Source organism: Hyperolius riggenbachi, chromosome 12 (genome assembly GCF_040937935.1).
Source record: "Hyperolius riggenbachi isolate aHypRig1 chromosome 12, aHypRig1.pri, whole genome shotgun sequence".
Lineage (NCBI taxonomy): Eukaryota > Metazoa > Chordata > Amphibia > Anura > Hyperoliidae > Hyperolius > Hyperolius riggenbachi.
The window spans coordinates 85,141,610-85,156,911 of NC_090657.1; the positions used below are offsets into that span (position 1 = coordinate 85,141,610).

The 15,302-nt window shown below is 43.5% G+C and overlaps 1 protein-coding gene across 8 annotated transcripts in view; it reads right to left on the bottom strand.

The window, feature by feature from the left end:
• The window catches only part of BRCA1 (BRCA1 DNA repair associated), a 243,881-nt gene that overhangs the window by 73,146 nt on the left and 155,433 nt on the right, over nt 1-15,302 (bottom strand). For all 8 annotated transcript variants that reach the window (XM_068264418.1, XM_068264421.1, XM_068264423.1 and 5 more), the window contains exon 17: nt 5,967-6,044. In XM_068264418.1, the coding sequence (XP_068120519.1) occupies nt 5,967-6,044 (78 nt within the window). The remainder of the gene's footprint in view (nt 1-5,966; nt 6,045-15,302) is intronic.

Genomic DNA, 15,302 nt, shown 5'->3' on the forward strand with positions numbered 1-15,302 from the left:
CAGAACGGAAAAGGCTTGGTGTTTCTTTAACAGTTTCACAGCATCAGAACTTTGTTTTTCTTACCAAAGCATCATTTTTAACTAAGCTCCACCCATCACAGAAAACTGCCCGGGCTTTTTTTCCCCTGATGCTGTGCAAAGCATGATGGGATTTCCTATGTTGTTATTCACGTTGCCTAGCAAGTGGGAGGGGTGATCAGCACACAGGACAGTTGGAACTGTGTCTTATGCTCCCTGTCACCTCCTTTCAACCAAAAAGATGGCTGCTATCATGAAATCTAACATTTACCTGTTTTTTTTAAAAAACAGGGTGGGTGAGAGATTATATTACCTATCTATTTTAATTAACATAACTAATGTAACTTAATGACAGTATGTTTGCTTAGGCTGAAGTTCCTCTTTAATGTGCGTTACCACCTTTTTCTCCCGTTGTGTTGTAATGCTGCATTGTGACTTTAGCATTACATCAGAACACCACGTCCCACTGTAAATCTAGCCTTAAACAATTTCAGTTGCCTGGCTTTCCTGCTGATCTTTCTGCCTCAGCAGTGTCTACAGTAGCCACATTGTTGTTTCAGGAGTGTGATTCAATCTATTCAGACTTCAGCCACAGCATCTGATCTGCATGTTTCTACAGGGTCTATTGATAAAAGTATTGGAGGCAGAAGATCAGCAGGACTGCTAGGCAATGTACATTGTTTAAAAAAAATAAAAATGTCAGCCCCCCCCCCCCCCCTCTCTTACTTCAGGTTCCCTTTATATGCAGGAGTTTTGTGAGGGTATGCTATACTTCAAAAAGGGGCAAGGTAAAGATCAACCCTTAAAGTGGCCATACACTGGTTGGAATACTGCATTTTGAGCATTTAACAGACCCATCACTAAATCCGATATTGATCTGTTTACTGAGGTACCACTTTACATACTGCCACGGTTTGATATTAGACAAGATCAACGGAAATTGCCCAATATCAGTCTGATCACTGCAGCTGCTAGCTTTGTATTGCCTGATACAATCCAAAGCTATGAGGCTATGGAACTTTTCATCAAATATCATGTCTCATCTACTGAAAACATTAATGTATTGCCAGCTTAAACCCTCCTGGCGGTAAGCCCGAGCTGAGCTCGGGCTATGCCGCCGGAAGGCACCGCTCAGGCCACGCTGGGGCGATTTGCATAATTTTTTTTTTTTGCAATCCGATCGCCGCTGCTCCCCGCCGACCCGCCGCTATCCGTAGCGCCGCAGCCGACCCCCCCCCCCCCGACCCCGTGCGCTGCCAGGCCAATCAGTGCCAGGCAGCGCTGAGGGGTGGATCGGAGTCCCCTTTGACGTCACGACGTTGAGGACATCATCCCGCCCGTCGCCATGGCGATGGGGGAAGCCCTCCAGGAGATCCCGTTCAAAGAGCGGGATCTTCTGATCTCCGATCGCCGGAAGCGATCGGAGGGGCTGGGGGGGGATGTCTCGCTACATGATATATAAAAAAAAAACCGGCTGTGCTGCCCCCCGGCGGATTTTAATAAACCGCCAGGAGGATTGTAGCCTACAAACATGTACATCAGAGCTGTTGGAAGTGGCTGGTGAAAGGCGTCCTGACAAGGGATGTTAAAATTTGGGGGCAGCCGTTTACTTGATTTTCCTTATTACACTTCAAGAGGCACAGACACCTATAAAAAACAGGAGGCATAAACACCAATAAAAAAAAGCTCTAAGCACTGGGCACCCTAAGGATAAGGAAAAGGTTCGGAGTTGAGAAAATATGTTATTTGATAATCTCAGGTCAATGTTTTAGAAGAAATAAAGTGGCACAGTCACCCTAACATAGTCCAGATCTGAAAAAAAAATTATACAATTTTGATGGCGCTGTACAAAAATAAATGTATAGGCATATTGTAAAATGATTTGCGTACACAAATTGGGACACCGGTGTGGTGGAAAACTAGTAGGTTGAAATGTTTAACCACTTTACCCCCGCCCGTACGGATTTCTCTGTCCCTTTTTCCATCCTTTAACCCCCAGGGACGGAGAAATCCGTACTTTGCGCACTCCCGCCGCTGCCCGTGCTCCCGCTCGTAAACACGCCGCCCGCCGCTAGTAAACACGCCGCCGCCCGCTCGCCCAGAGATCAACGAACGGGAAAATCCATTCACGTTCGTTGATCTAAGCCCCGCAATGATCCGCTGCCGCTCGGCTGAGCAGCGCGATCATTGTAAGCAATAAAACTCCCAGCCTCTTTCTACTTCCTGCAAGCGTCCGGAAGGTCGCATGAAACAAAAAGTTACTGTTGCCATCTTGTGGCCAAATAGTAAAACTACACCCTAAGCATTTTTTACACACAAATAAACTAGTTTTACACAAAAAATTAACTCCTTACCTCCCACACTCCCCAATTTTTTTTTTTTTGTAATTAAAAAAAAAAATTTACAATTTTAAAAAAAATACATAAATAGTTACCTTAGGGACTGAACTTTTTGGATATTTATGTCAAGAGGGTATAACATTGTTACTTTATAAACTATGGGCTTGTAATTAGGGATGGACGCAAAACTGAAAAAAATGCACCTTTATTTCCAATTAAAATATTGGCGGCAAACATTGTGATAGGGACATAATTTAAACGGTTTTATAACCGGGATAAATAGGCATATACATTTAATGGGTTTTAATTACAGTAGCATGCATTATTTAAAAACTATAAAGGCCGAAAACTGAAAAATAATAATTTTTTTCCCACATTTTTTCCTATTTTCCCATTAAAACACATTTAGAATAAAATTATTCTTGGCATAATGTCCCACCTAAAGAAAGCCTAATTGGTGGCGAAAAAAACAAGATATAGTTCATTTCATTGCGATAAGTAATGATAAAATTATAGACGAATAAATGGAAGGAGCGCTGAAAGGTGAAAATTGCTCTGGTGGTCAGGGGGTAAAACCCCTCAGTTGGGAAGTGGTTAAGGATAAACATGGCATGATGGCTGGAACCCACTAGAAAACTTTTTTTTTGCGTTTATGGACCGCTTCTAATCGCTAGCGGTTTACCTAAACGCTCTGCCAATGTTAATGGACAGGACAGATTCCACTAGAGCCAATGCGATTAGGCAAATCGCAATCACAGGACATGCAGCATTTTTGGGAGTGTTTCCATTCTAATGCTTTGTATAGAAGCAGGGAAACCAAACTGAACTTTTATGTGGCTTTTATCAAGAGTAGCTCATGTCATCTACCTGCATAGAAGTGTATGCATTTTGTTTAGCCTAGCTGTGATCTCTAGGTCCATAAACAGAGTCTCTGACTTCCTAAATAAAACGGATGATAACACTTTTCAAAGTGAACATTACTTTAACAGCTTCCGGATGGCGGGGATTGAAATCTACGCCGTTTTGATACTGTTACACCTGTCAGGGCGTAGATTTCAAATTACCGTCGACGCGCAATTACCGGGACTAATCCTGGGAAGCAGCGGGTAAGTATTGGTTCCTCTTATATTTACAGCTCTGGTTTCCTTTAAGTGAGCAATTGATGTTATCCACAATGCACCACTACTAAATATGCAAATTATCTCTGTATGCCCCTGAAGCCAGACTTGCATCCAGAACCGCTGGTGTATACCGCTGGTGTATAGCAAGCCCATAGCACATAGCAATACATTTTACCCTGAGCTGCTTGGGTATTATGTAGGACAGCCAGGCAATTGTCATAGTTTAAAAGGAAATAATTGTGGTCGCTGCCCTATCTCTCTAACTAATAGGTCAATTTAATTGTGTGCATGTATACCTGTGAGTTTTGAAGTAAGGCAGGGTTGGCAATACCAAATATTAATTTGTTTAGGATTTTTTTTTTTTTTTGAGATTTTCGAGATTTACCCTCTACATCTAGTGAAAAGCTGGGGCCAGAATTACATCTAAAGACCATCATCAGAAGACCTGATGCGTTAACTCCACCTCACTGCAAAAGGTCACACCCATCTATGCTGATAACAACAGAGAAAATGTATGCGAACTCTGTTAACATGTTAATCTTACATTTTACTTTTTGTTTTGTTTATTCTTGGCCTATGCTACAGCTACAAAATATCTAAAAACACCTGATTTGTCACCGATCTATTATATAAGAATCTATATGGATACCTTATGTCTAAACATAGTGCTAAGAGTTATTGTTTGAAAAATGAGGTCTTGAGAGTAATATCAATATGTAATGCCAATGGTGATTCATTTCACATTCATCTGTGTTCATACCACAATAAAATGTTTTGAAAACAAATAAAGAAGAGGCGCTAATAGTGCTCAGTGTTCTCCCCAGGCTCTTTTAGCTGGGAGCTCCACCCAGCTAACATTGGTGAGTACCCGGCTGTCATCAGCTTGTCTCCTCATGTGCTGTAAGCAGAGATTATTATTATTATTATTATTTATTGTATTTATAAAGCGCCAACATATTACGCAGCGCTGCACAATAGATAAATGGGTTAACATACAGGTAGAACATACGGAAACTCACAACAAAACAAGATCATGCAAATGATTTGATAACAATACAGTGTCATAGGTCAAGATAGAGACTGTTCGAGTCTACAAGAAGGGTGGTTGTGAGTAAGATTGCATAATCAAGATGGATACATTAGGGAGGAGGGCCCTGCCAGAGGCTTACAATCTAAAGGGTGGGGTGGAGACAATAGGTGCGTCTTTTGAGAGGGGGTCTAACAGAACATATTATGATACTGGTGTAGGGGGGTATGCGAGCGTGAAGAGGTGAGTCTTGAGAGCTTGTTTGAAGGTATTAAAGGTGGGGGCGAGTCTGACGGCTGGTGGGAGAGAGTTCCAGAGAGTAGGGGCAGCCCTGGTGAAGTCCTGCAATCGTGCGTGTGACTGAGTTATGCGTGGTGCGACTAGGCGCAGGTCATTGGAGGATCGGAGGGGGCGGGCTGGTATGTGCCTGTGGACCAGATCAGAGATGTAGGTCGGGCAGGTCTTGTGCACTGATTTGTAGGCCAAGCACAGGATTTTGAAATTGATCCTAAAGCTGATGGGGAGCCAGTGTAGTGCTTTACAGAGCGGAGTTGTAGAGGCACTGCGGTGAGAAGAATGTATCAGTCTGGCTGCCGCATTCATTACCAATTTAAGTGGGTCAGTACGGTTAGAGGGGAGGCCAGATAAAAGAGAATTGCAGTAGTCTAGGCGGGAGATGACAAGGGCATGGATAAGGAGTTTAGTGGTGTCAAGTGACAGGTAGGAGCGGATCTTGGAGATGTTGCGGAGGTGGAAGTTGCAGGATCTGACAATACCTTGGATGTGGGCTGTAAAGGAAAGTTCAGAGTCCAGAGTAACGCCTAGACAGCGGGCTTGGGAGGTAGGGTGGATAGTAGTATTTTCAATAGTGACGTGCAGATCTGGGAGGGGTGCAGCTGTGCGGGGTGGGAATATTAGAAGCTCAGTCCAAATTAAGCTTCAGGTACCTGGCAGCCATCCAGGAGGAAATGGATGTGAGGCAGGCAGAGACTTTGTCCATGGTAGAGGAGGAGAGATCTGGGGTGTGGAGATATATCTGGGTGTCGTCGGCATACAGGTGATAATTGAAACCCATGGAGGAGATGATTTTACCAATTGAGGCAGTATAGAGATGTGCCGGTTCTTCATTCCCCCGACGCACCCCACCTGCCTACTTTTTCAAGTCACCCTTCTGGAAAAATGTCTGGGTAGAACACTGCGGACATAGAAAGCAGTTACACGTGAAGCCATGGGAGCAAGTTTCCACTGCACTTCAAGAGTCCTTTAAAAAGTAGCTAAACTACAGGCAGGAAATGGTGGCAATTCCTAATCATCTCTGCATGTGTTTTTCAGCTATGGTATACTTTTGTCCTAGTGAGTTAAAGGTGTACTTTAGTCACTGTTGTGCAGAAGTTCACATAAAGTGAATGTTAGCCATATGTTACAATATCATACTGTGTGGAAATAAAGAAGCCTACTTACACTCGAAGCTAACCACCCACTTTCGACCAGCAATTCCCAGGAAATATTTCAGCGTTCTTTCACACACCAGATGTTCATCTGCAGGAAAGAGAATTAAACAGCAGTCAAAAAGCATTGTTTATCTGGAAGCCAATTTCAGCTAAATGCTGCAGACTTATCTATCCTTTTTGTACAAAATTACCCAACTTTCTAAGCTTGAAGACAATGAGGTGACCAAACTGTGAGAATGTTCCTCCTGACTCTCTAAGATTTGCTCCACAAAGGTGCAGCATGAAGCAGGCTATTGTGATAGTCAAATCAACATTTTCCACCGTTACCAACATTTATGCAATATATAGTAGCAAATATATCGGCGCCAAGGGACAATGGAACTGCCGCTGAGAAGAACAATGTCCAAAGGTTCAGAAGTCAGGCATACATCAAAGGTCAGCGCAGGTTTAGAAAGTCATTGTATGTAGGGAATGGTAAATTCTTCACTACAATATATCAAATGCTCAGAGGTAGGTATCCGCCAAACATCAAAACTAGAAAAGGCTTACCAGCTCCCAACAACCCACATTATAAGGTTGTGAAATGGGCTCAGGTCACAGATGACGTCCAGGGAACATCAGACGTCGTGAAGATCCAGTGGACATCCGTATGGAGGTAAAGTTTCAGGAATTTGTATAGGAAAACAAAAACGGCAATATCTAAGCGTAACCAGTTTATTTAGGTAAAATTTCTTTAAAAGGCAGTAGACATAAAAACGATAACTCACATACGGGGCCCATAAACAGGGAACCCCAGAAGATTAGCGCACATGTAATGGTCAATCGTAGATCAATAGACAATGGTGCCGCCTGCACCATTGTCTATTGATCTACGATTGACCATTACATGCGCGCTAATCTTCTGGGGTTCCCTGTTTATGGGCCCCGTATGTGAGTTATCGTTTTTATGTCTACTGCCTTTTAAAGAAATTTTACCTAAATAAACAGGTTATGCTTAGATATTGCCGTTTTTGTTTTCCTATACAAATTCCTGAAACTTTACCTCCATACGGATGTCCACTGGATCTTCACGACGTCTGATGTTCCCTGGACGTCATCTGTGACCTGAGCCCATTTCACAACCTTATAATGTGGGTTGTTGGGAGCTGGTAAGCCTTTTCTAGTTTTGATGTTTGGCGGATACCTACCTCTGAGCATTTGATACAGTATATTGTGGTGAAGCGTTACCAACATTTATGCACAGAATATTCTTCATCATCAAAAGCGACTGGAATTTCGAACTCTCCAAGTGTAGGCTGAAATGAACAACTGGCAACCATATTAATAATCTCTTGAACATAACTTAAAGAGACTCTGTAACAAATTTTTCAGCCATAGTTCTTCTATCCTATAAGTTCCTATGCCTGTTCTAATCTGCTCTGGCTTACTGCAGTCTTTCCTAACTGCACTGTCTCTGTAATAAATCAATGTATCTTTCCTCTGTCCTGTTTGTCGGGCTAAGGCTTGATTGTGTGGAATGTGCAGGGCTGCTTGTGATTGGTAGAAGCGATACACACCCTCTGCAGGCCCCCTGCACACTCTGAATGACTCACACACTATGCTTAGCTGAGCCTATTAGAAGCTGGTTAGTTTGTTTGTAAACAATGCCTAAAACTGTTAATTACAAGCCAGGATTGCAGCAGAGAGTGGCAGAAACAACACAGAGGGGCACAGGAGAAAATAATGAATAGAATGGTATGCTTTTTATTGTAAGAATATTAGAGTACAGATTATCTTTAATGTTCTGTGATGTATTCTTGAGAGATACTGTATGTTTAGCATGACTGCAGAACTGTATCACACTTCATAAGACCTATGCAAGTCTCATGATACACAAGAGTTTCTTGATTAAGAGGACATCAAATAATGTAAGCAACATCAGAATTGAATGGGTATGATATTCATTGCTGTGTAAATATGTACTGGCTATATGACTGGAGAGTCTCGAATAACCAGAGGTCAAATAGAAGGCATTGCAAGCTGATACAAGATGTGAAGTCAACCCTTTACCAGTTCCTTCAGTGGCCTGGCTGCCAGTTCAGATGAAAGGATCAGCCAATCTTGTAGAGTTGGAGTATTACGCTGAAAAACATTTATATGCCTTTTACAGAGTACAGTTTGTATTTTAAGACTCATACATTAAAGGGAACCTGATATGCGGTTGCCATCACCATTTCCTTGTAAAGAAAATGCCTAGCTGTGATGCTGAGTTTGAAGGAGAACTGTAGCGAGAGGGATGTGGAGGCTGCCATATTTAATTCCTTGTAAACAATACCAGTTGTTTGGCAGCCCTGCTGGTCTACAGTATATGGCTACAGCAGTGCCTAAACCAAACCAGAAACAAGCATGCAGATAATCTTGCCAGATCTGACAATAATGTCAAACATCTGATCTGCTGCATGCTTGTCCAGGGTCTATGGCTAAATGTATTCAAGGCAGAGGATTAACAGGCTAGCCAGACAAATGGTATTGCTTAAAAGGAAATAAATATGGCAGGCTCCACATCCCTCTTTCTACAGGTGTCCTTTAAGGCTTAGTTGTTTTTGAGCAACACAGCTGCAACACGCTTGCAACCAGTAGAGTCACACTAGAATCAAAGCCTCTGATCTGCATGCCCTTGCTTTGAGTATTAGAGGCAGAGCATTAGCACAAAAGACCAGCAACTGACATTTTATTAGAGAATGGAGATAGCCTCCATATTCCTCTCACTTTAGGACCTCTTAACCACTTAAAGCCATATAAAACTCTGACATAATACTCAATAAAAACACGGTTTCCTACTTTTTATATGCCATACGGTTATAATATTTGCTTTTGTGTATAAGTATTATTATTCATTTAAAAACTACAAGTTCCCAAAGTACCGTTTTTTTTTTTTTTGCTCTAAGAGCTGACATTGCATTTTATTCATAACTGGTTTATTCATTTTGAATTTTGGAGCATAAATGTTTTCTGAGTGTCTGACTGTGTTTAGGAGTGTCTGCACTTTCAGAGAAGTATTTACTTAATTGTATCAAGTGAGGAATGTAAACACAAGATAACATTATCTCCAGTTGGAATGCGTCCAGCTTTCTCTGCAGGGAACTTGTAAGTCCTGTATTTAACTAATTGAATGCTGTTCTAGTAAAAAAAAATGGTGGTAGTATATAATATGCTGTAAATAATCTTTTAGAGCAAAGAAGAAATGCTGGGTTTCAGTCCCCTTTAAGATTCAAAGACATGAGCCTCACATTCTAATTAGTCCTGTAGATTCCAGCAGGACATGAGACTCGCGTTTGCACTAGCAACCAAGTCAGGCAAAAACGGGACTGGAAATTTGATTGCACCAGGCACCGCAATAGGCTATAATGGGAGTTATGGCTATTGCGGAGCTCACTTAATAATTTGGGCGCTGTCAAGAGACGGTATGAAAAGAAACCGTGAGAAGACAGGGTTTTCAATCTTCCAGTGTCATGTATTTGTGGTAATTTCCTGTTTGTAACGGCAATATCTTTGCACTCATTTTTGTATGCTCATGTGATTTTAAAACCTCACTGCATGTGGCTTTCCACAGAAACACTTGCACATTTGTGTTATTTGCGTTGTGTTACAGCAGGCTACATTCTTGGGAAGCTGCTGGCCTTTTAATTGTAATAGAAGTGGCGTAGACAAAACTGCACTTTTGCACCAATGCACAGAGCGCAAGCAAGCAGTAGCATGAAAGAGCCCTTACTACCCATATTTAACCACTTCCGGATTCTCGGTGCGTATATATACGCCCCTGAATCCTGAAGTGTATACCATACGAGCGGCCGTTCCATGTCAGTTCACGGAGGGTGTCTCCATGAACACCCTGCGAGCCGATCGGCGGCTCGCAGGGTAAATGTAAACACACGGGGAAGATCTTCCCCGGTGTTTACATGTATACGGCGCTGCTGCGCAGCAGCGCCGTAGAGGAGATCGGCAATCCCCGGCCTCTGATTGGCCGGGGATCGCCGGCATCTGATAGGCTAAAGCCTATCCCATCAGGCGCAGGACGGATATCCGTCCTGCGCCGCTCACAGGGGGAGGGAGAGGGAGGGAAGGGGAAGGAGGCCAGGAAGCGCTGCGGAGGGGGGCTTTGAAGAGCCCCTCCCCGCAAGCGCAAGCAGCCGGCGGCGATCAGACCCCCCCAGCAGGACATCCCCCTAGTGGGGAAAAAAGGGGGGGGAAGTCTGATCGCCCTGGCTGCTAGCTAATCTGTGCTGTGGGCTGGAGAGCCCACTCAGCACAGATCAGCACACAATTTCATGGTATGGAAGTGGTGCAACATATTGGTGCTTAAAGTGGACCTGACCTCCTGCACAGGACAGAAGGAAAACCGAGAAATGCACCCTGTATGTATTTAGAGAGTTGAGCATATCTAATGCCCCCTCCTATATGACTAAGCACAAGTTGTAATTTGATTCCTCAGCTGTGTAAGCTGGCTGCCACAGCAGAGAGCTAAATGGTAAACACAGGATGTTAATTTGTCTGCTTCCATGAAAGCATGTAGTAGACACACTGCAGATTTTTTGCAGGATTTGTATCAGCTGTAACATAGTGCTTTCCTTTAAAGGTTATCATGCTGTTGCAAATCTTTTAGAGCAGAGAGGAAGTTTGGAGCTCAGGTCCGCTTTAAATAAATAAGGACACTACCACTACTAACCGCTGAGTAAAACAGCGCGCAATTCAACTTATCAGTATCCACCTATACTCACAAGCCCAGCAACCAATGACCTGAGCCTTGAGGTGCAGGGCAACACCAAGCTAAAGCTTTCCTGAGTGCTAGAACTCTCTGTATACTTTGTATACCATTCTCTGAATAAAACCATATTTGTATATGGGGACTTAAAGAGGAGCTGTCAGCCATACTATCTCAGAAAAAAACACATAAGTAGATAAATACTTGCTCTACTTACATGTGTATTGCACTGTACACATTTTGAATTAAAGGGAAGGTTCAGGGAGGGTGGTTAAAAAATAAAAATCAATTTCCACTTACCTGGGGCTTCCTCCAGCCCGTGGCAGGCAGGAGGTGCCCTCGCCGCCGCTCCGCAGGCTCCCGGTGGTCTCCGGTGGCCGACCCGACCTGGCCAGGCCGGCTGCCAGGTCGGGCTCTTCTGCGCTCCAAGGCCCGACACTTCTGCTTCCCACGCCGGCGCGTTGACGTCATCGGACGTCCTCCGGGCTGTACTGCGCAGGCGCAGTAGTTCTGCGCCAGCGCAGTACAGCCCGGCGGACGTCCGATGACGTCAGCGCGCCGGCGTGGGACGCAGAAGTGCCGGGCCTTGGAGCGCAGAAGAGCCCGACCTGGCAGCCGGCCTGGCCAGGTTGGGTCGGCCACCGGAGACCACCGGGAGCCTGCGGAGCGGCGGCGAGGGCACCTCCTGCCTGCCACGGGCTGGAAGAAGCCCCAGGTAAGTGGAAATTGATTTTTATTTTTTAGCCACCCTCCCTGGACCTTCCCTTTAAGTGATTTCTCTATAGTAAAAAAAGAGAAAATTCTTCATAGGATTTTCCCACTTTGACTGTGTTTATCTTGAAGCCAATCCTGACATAATTTCCTCCCTTACTCTGTCTGTGTATTATTGCCCACCCTCCTCCCAGTCTTCAGACACTCTCACCCAGCTCTGCAGTAGAAGGTGCATTGTCACAACATGATACATACTGGCCAATCAGAGAGGAACAGAGGTGTGGGAGGGGAAAATGGAAGGGAAAGAGGATTCAGCCAATCAGGCTGCATTAGTTATGTCTGTGCGGAAGTGAAGAAGAAAAAAAGAAAACCCAGCATGCCCTGCAACTTCCTTTGTTTGGCATATGTACCAAAAAAGAGCCAGGGAAACTGAGGAATGATGTTTATGGAGAAAAAAAAAAGTAAGAGTGATTTTAACTTTTGGATTGCCAGGTTAGCATTCTCATTACTGGTTTACCAGATAAAAATAAAGAGTTGATTTCTGATTTTATGCCTGACAGTTACAAAAGTGTTTTTCTTTTTAAATGTTTCCTCTGTCAATTCAGGGTATTCTGTCAGTGATTCTATCACATGAGATGACTTTCTCTGTTACTGGCCAGCCTCTTTCTTATTCCCACGTGTGTAGGGGGCTGCAGAAAACACATCAGACACATACAATGCCCAAGTATTGTCTTAGTCATTTCAATCTTGTGCGCAACAGCAATGCACGGAGGAAAGTTGTGTGTCACTTGGAATGGCGCTAGCTGTCCTCCTCAGCTCTGCAAATGAACGCACCAAACAAAAACAAAAACAGGCAGGGAAAAGCAGGCTGGCATTTCATTACGCCCACCTACAGATAATCAAACCCAATTAATGGTCCACAGTACAAGCAGGATGAGATCTGTCCCCACAGAGCCCCTGCCATCTTTTCTTCTGGCTTTTTTATTTAATTGCAGAGAGTTGAGTGCTTATTTTTATGTGGATCTTGATTCACTCATTATCTCTAATCTGTATGACGCAGATAGGCTTCTCATAACTATGAAACATTCCAGTGAAACGATGACCGGTAAATGTTTTGTTGCCAAGATCACAGGAAGGCAAGATGACAATGTATGGATAGAAATAGAAAATGCGTCGTTTACATCAGGTTTCATGTACGGGAAATGCTCAATTTCAAGAATGATTCTGTATCCAGCTGATTCCATGCTTCAAAGCCAGGGAAGGAATTTGATCAAGTATACAAATCAGTGATCTCCCTATCAAAACCCCATGCGCCAACTTCAGGGCTGTCAGGAGCAGATGGAGGCAGGGCAATCAAGATATAAAAGCATTACAGCTATTTTGGAGAGGATACATTTCTCCAACAACAAAAATGATGGAGAAGTGAATGTAAAATGTATTAGTGGACCACTATTGCCAAAATTGTCAAATTTAAAGTACATGTAAACATATAACTAAGGAGTACAGAGTAAAATGAGCTATAATTACTTTTCTCCTACGTTGCTGTCACTTACAGTAGGTAGTAGAAATCTGACAGGTTTTGGACTTGCCTATCTTCTCATGGGGGATTCTCGGGGTTTTCTTTATTTCAAAAGCACTTACTGAACAGCAGTTGCTCAGTCCACCTGCCAAAATAGTGTGCAAACAGGTAGGTGTGTGTTGTGACACATCTGCACACAGATTTCCAATTGATTTCAGCATGAAGACTACTGTATTGGAAATCTGTTCAGCTACCACCCTTTACCGTTACACTCCAGCGCCCCCGCCTCCCTCAAATCTGCGGGATACCAATACCACAAATCAAATAACGTAGGGGTACATTAAAGGGTACCAGGGCCGAATCAACATGGAGAAACGGGGGAGCAGGCATATACTGTCAGATGTCCTGATGCCCACGGCTCCCCCCATTCTCCTCTCTGCCCCCGCATCCTACCCAAATGCCTCTCCTGCAGCCTCTTCCGTGTCGCCAGATTCAGACATTAGTGCGCAGGCACCGACTGGGCTGCGTGCATCCTACACCACGCGTCCGCGGCCTACAGAGCACTGCACATGATGTGGTTGTGACGTCATACGCAGTGCGCTCTAGGCCGCGGGCGCATGCTGTAGGTGTAGGTGCTCACAACCCGGCTTGCGCAGCAATGCCCAACTCCAATGACCCGGAAGAGGCTGTCGGAGGGATATTTAAATAGGATGCAGAGGCAGAGAGTTGATTTCATGTTAATTCAGTTCTGGTATCCTTTAAGGCCTGGAATTAATACTGTAGCCTTCTAATGGCCATGTAGCGGTGAATGAAATTCCTGTCTGTATAGGAAATTAAAGTGGAAGCCTCATGATCAGAGAATTAATGTTGCTTTTTTTATTTTGCATCTTTATTGACAACAGTACAGCAATCTTATCTTCAACCATGTTTATCTGAACAAGTACTGCAGGGATCTGTTTCCACTGGGGGCCACCGGCATTTCCAATATGGCCATGGCTACCGTTATGCATGCATGGCTATAGTATTCGGCTGTGTGCTGCATGAAACTGCAGCATGTCATCCAGATTCGCAAAGAAGTGCAATCTGGACGGCAAGCCCATGTTAGGTATAAGCAGCATTTCCCCGCCCCTCTTGTTTGCTGGGAAAAGCTGCAGATTCATGATTTGGCACTAGTGGAAATAGGCCCTAATGAGATGGTTTACTTGCTCATGCCTTGATTTACTTATTGCTTGTCTCAAACAAAGTCCACTGTCTATCATTCCATAATGTACAGTCAGTAATGCATTTGTGCATAATAAAGGATACAAACACTATTCAGAGATATACTTCAATTGCAGATATATATTACAGTGTACAAATGTAGTCTCCAGTTAACGAACGAGATAGTGACTGTAAGTTTGTACTTAACCTGAATCTGTCCAGAAGTGATAACCAAGAGGGAGTGAGGTGAATGTTTACCTTAGGACAGGTATGTCAAACCGGGCCGAGATCCTCACACATTTTTGACACAGCTTAAATGAATTGATGGGTCTGACTCACGAAAGGTGTGGTCCATCAGGAAGAACACATTCCTCTCTTTCTTAGTCCATCCTAAACACTGGCATGGATTTGGCCCTCCAGGCCTGGAGTTCGACACCTGTGCCTTAGGAAAAGAGAGGTGTTCCGAGCTTTCTGGCTTTTACAGACTGGTACTTTTATTGGCCTGAGGGCGTGAGATTGTACATACGAAACACGTTGCCTGTGCAAATAAAACTAATTTTATTCATCCTCGGTTCTAGTTTTATCCTTCCTGGGCAGTTTAAAAAAACAATTTTTTTTCTTTAATTTGCTCAAAGGTCTTTCTGAAAAAAAAATCCCACTGGTTACCACAGAATCTCATTTTGTTTCCAGTACAGGAAGAATAAAGAAACTGCAGTTTTTATTTATGCAAAAGAGCTTCTCTGAGCACTCAGACCAAACTTCGGTCGACAACAGTGCTGTTTCCTGAAGCACTTATCTCAACCGGTCTCTCACTGTTTCTTGTTCGATTAAAGTTTTTTTCTGATAGAAAGTAGAGAATAATGTAATGTAAGAATAAAAGAGAGCTATAGAACTGAAATTAAAAATCTGACTTTTCTTTGCTACTAATGTTCGATTCATTATCTGTACTAGACATACAAATTATAAGTTTTATTTCTCTTCAGTGTCACTTTAAAAAAACACACACGGACACACACACACTCCCAGAAAAAAAAGCATGGATATACTTCAGATTAAAGAACATCACAGAGATTTGATGAGAGGCTTAAACTGGAAGCTCTCAGGAGTTATGGCATCTCCCAGAGCAGAGGAGCGAGTGCTTTGCTAGGTGTGCTTGATGCATCGCTGTAATCAAA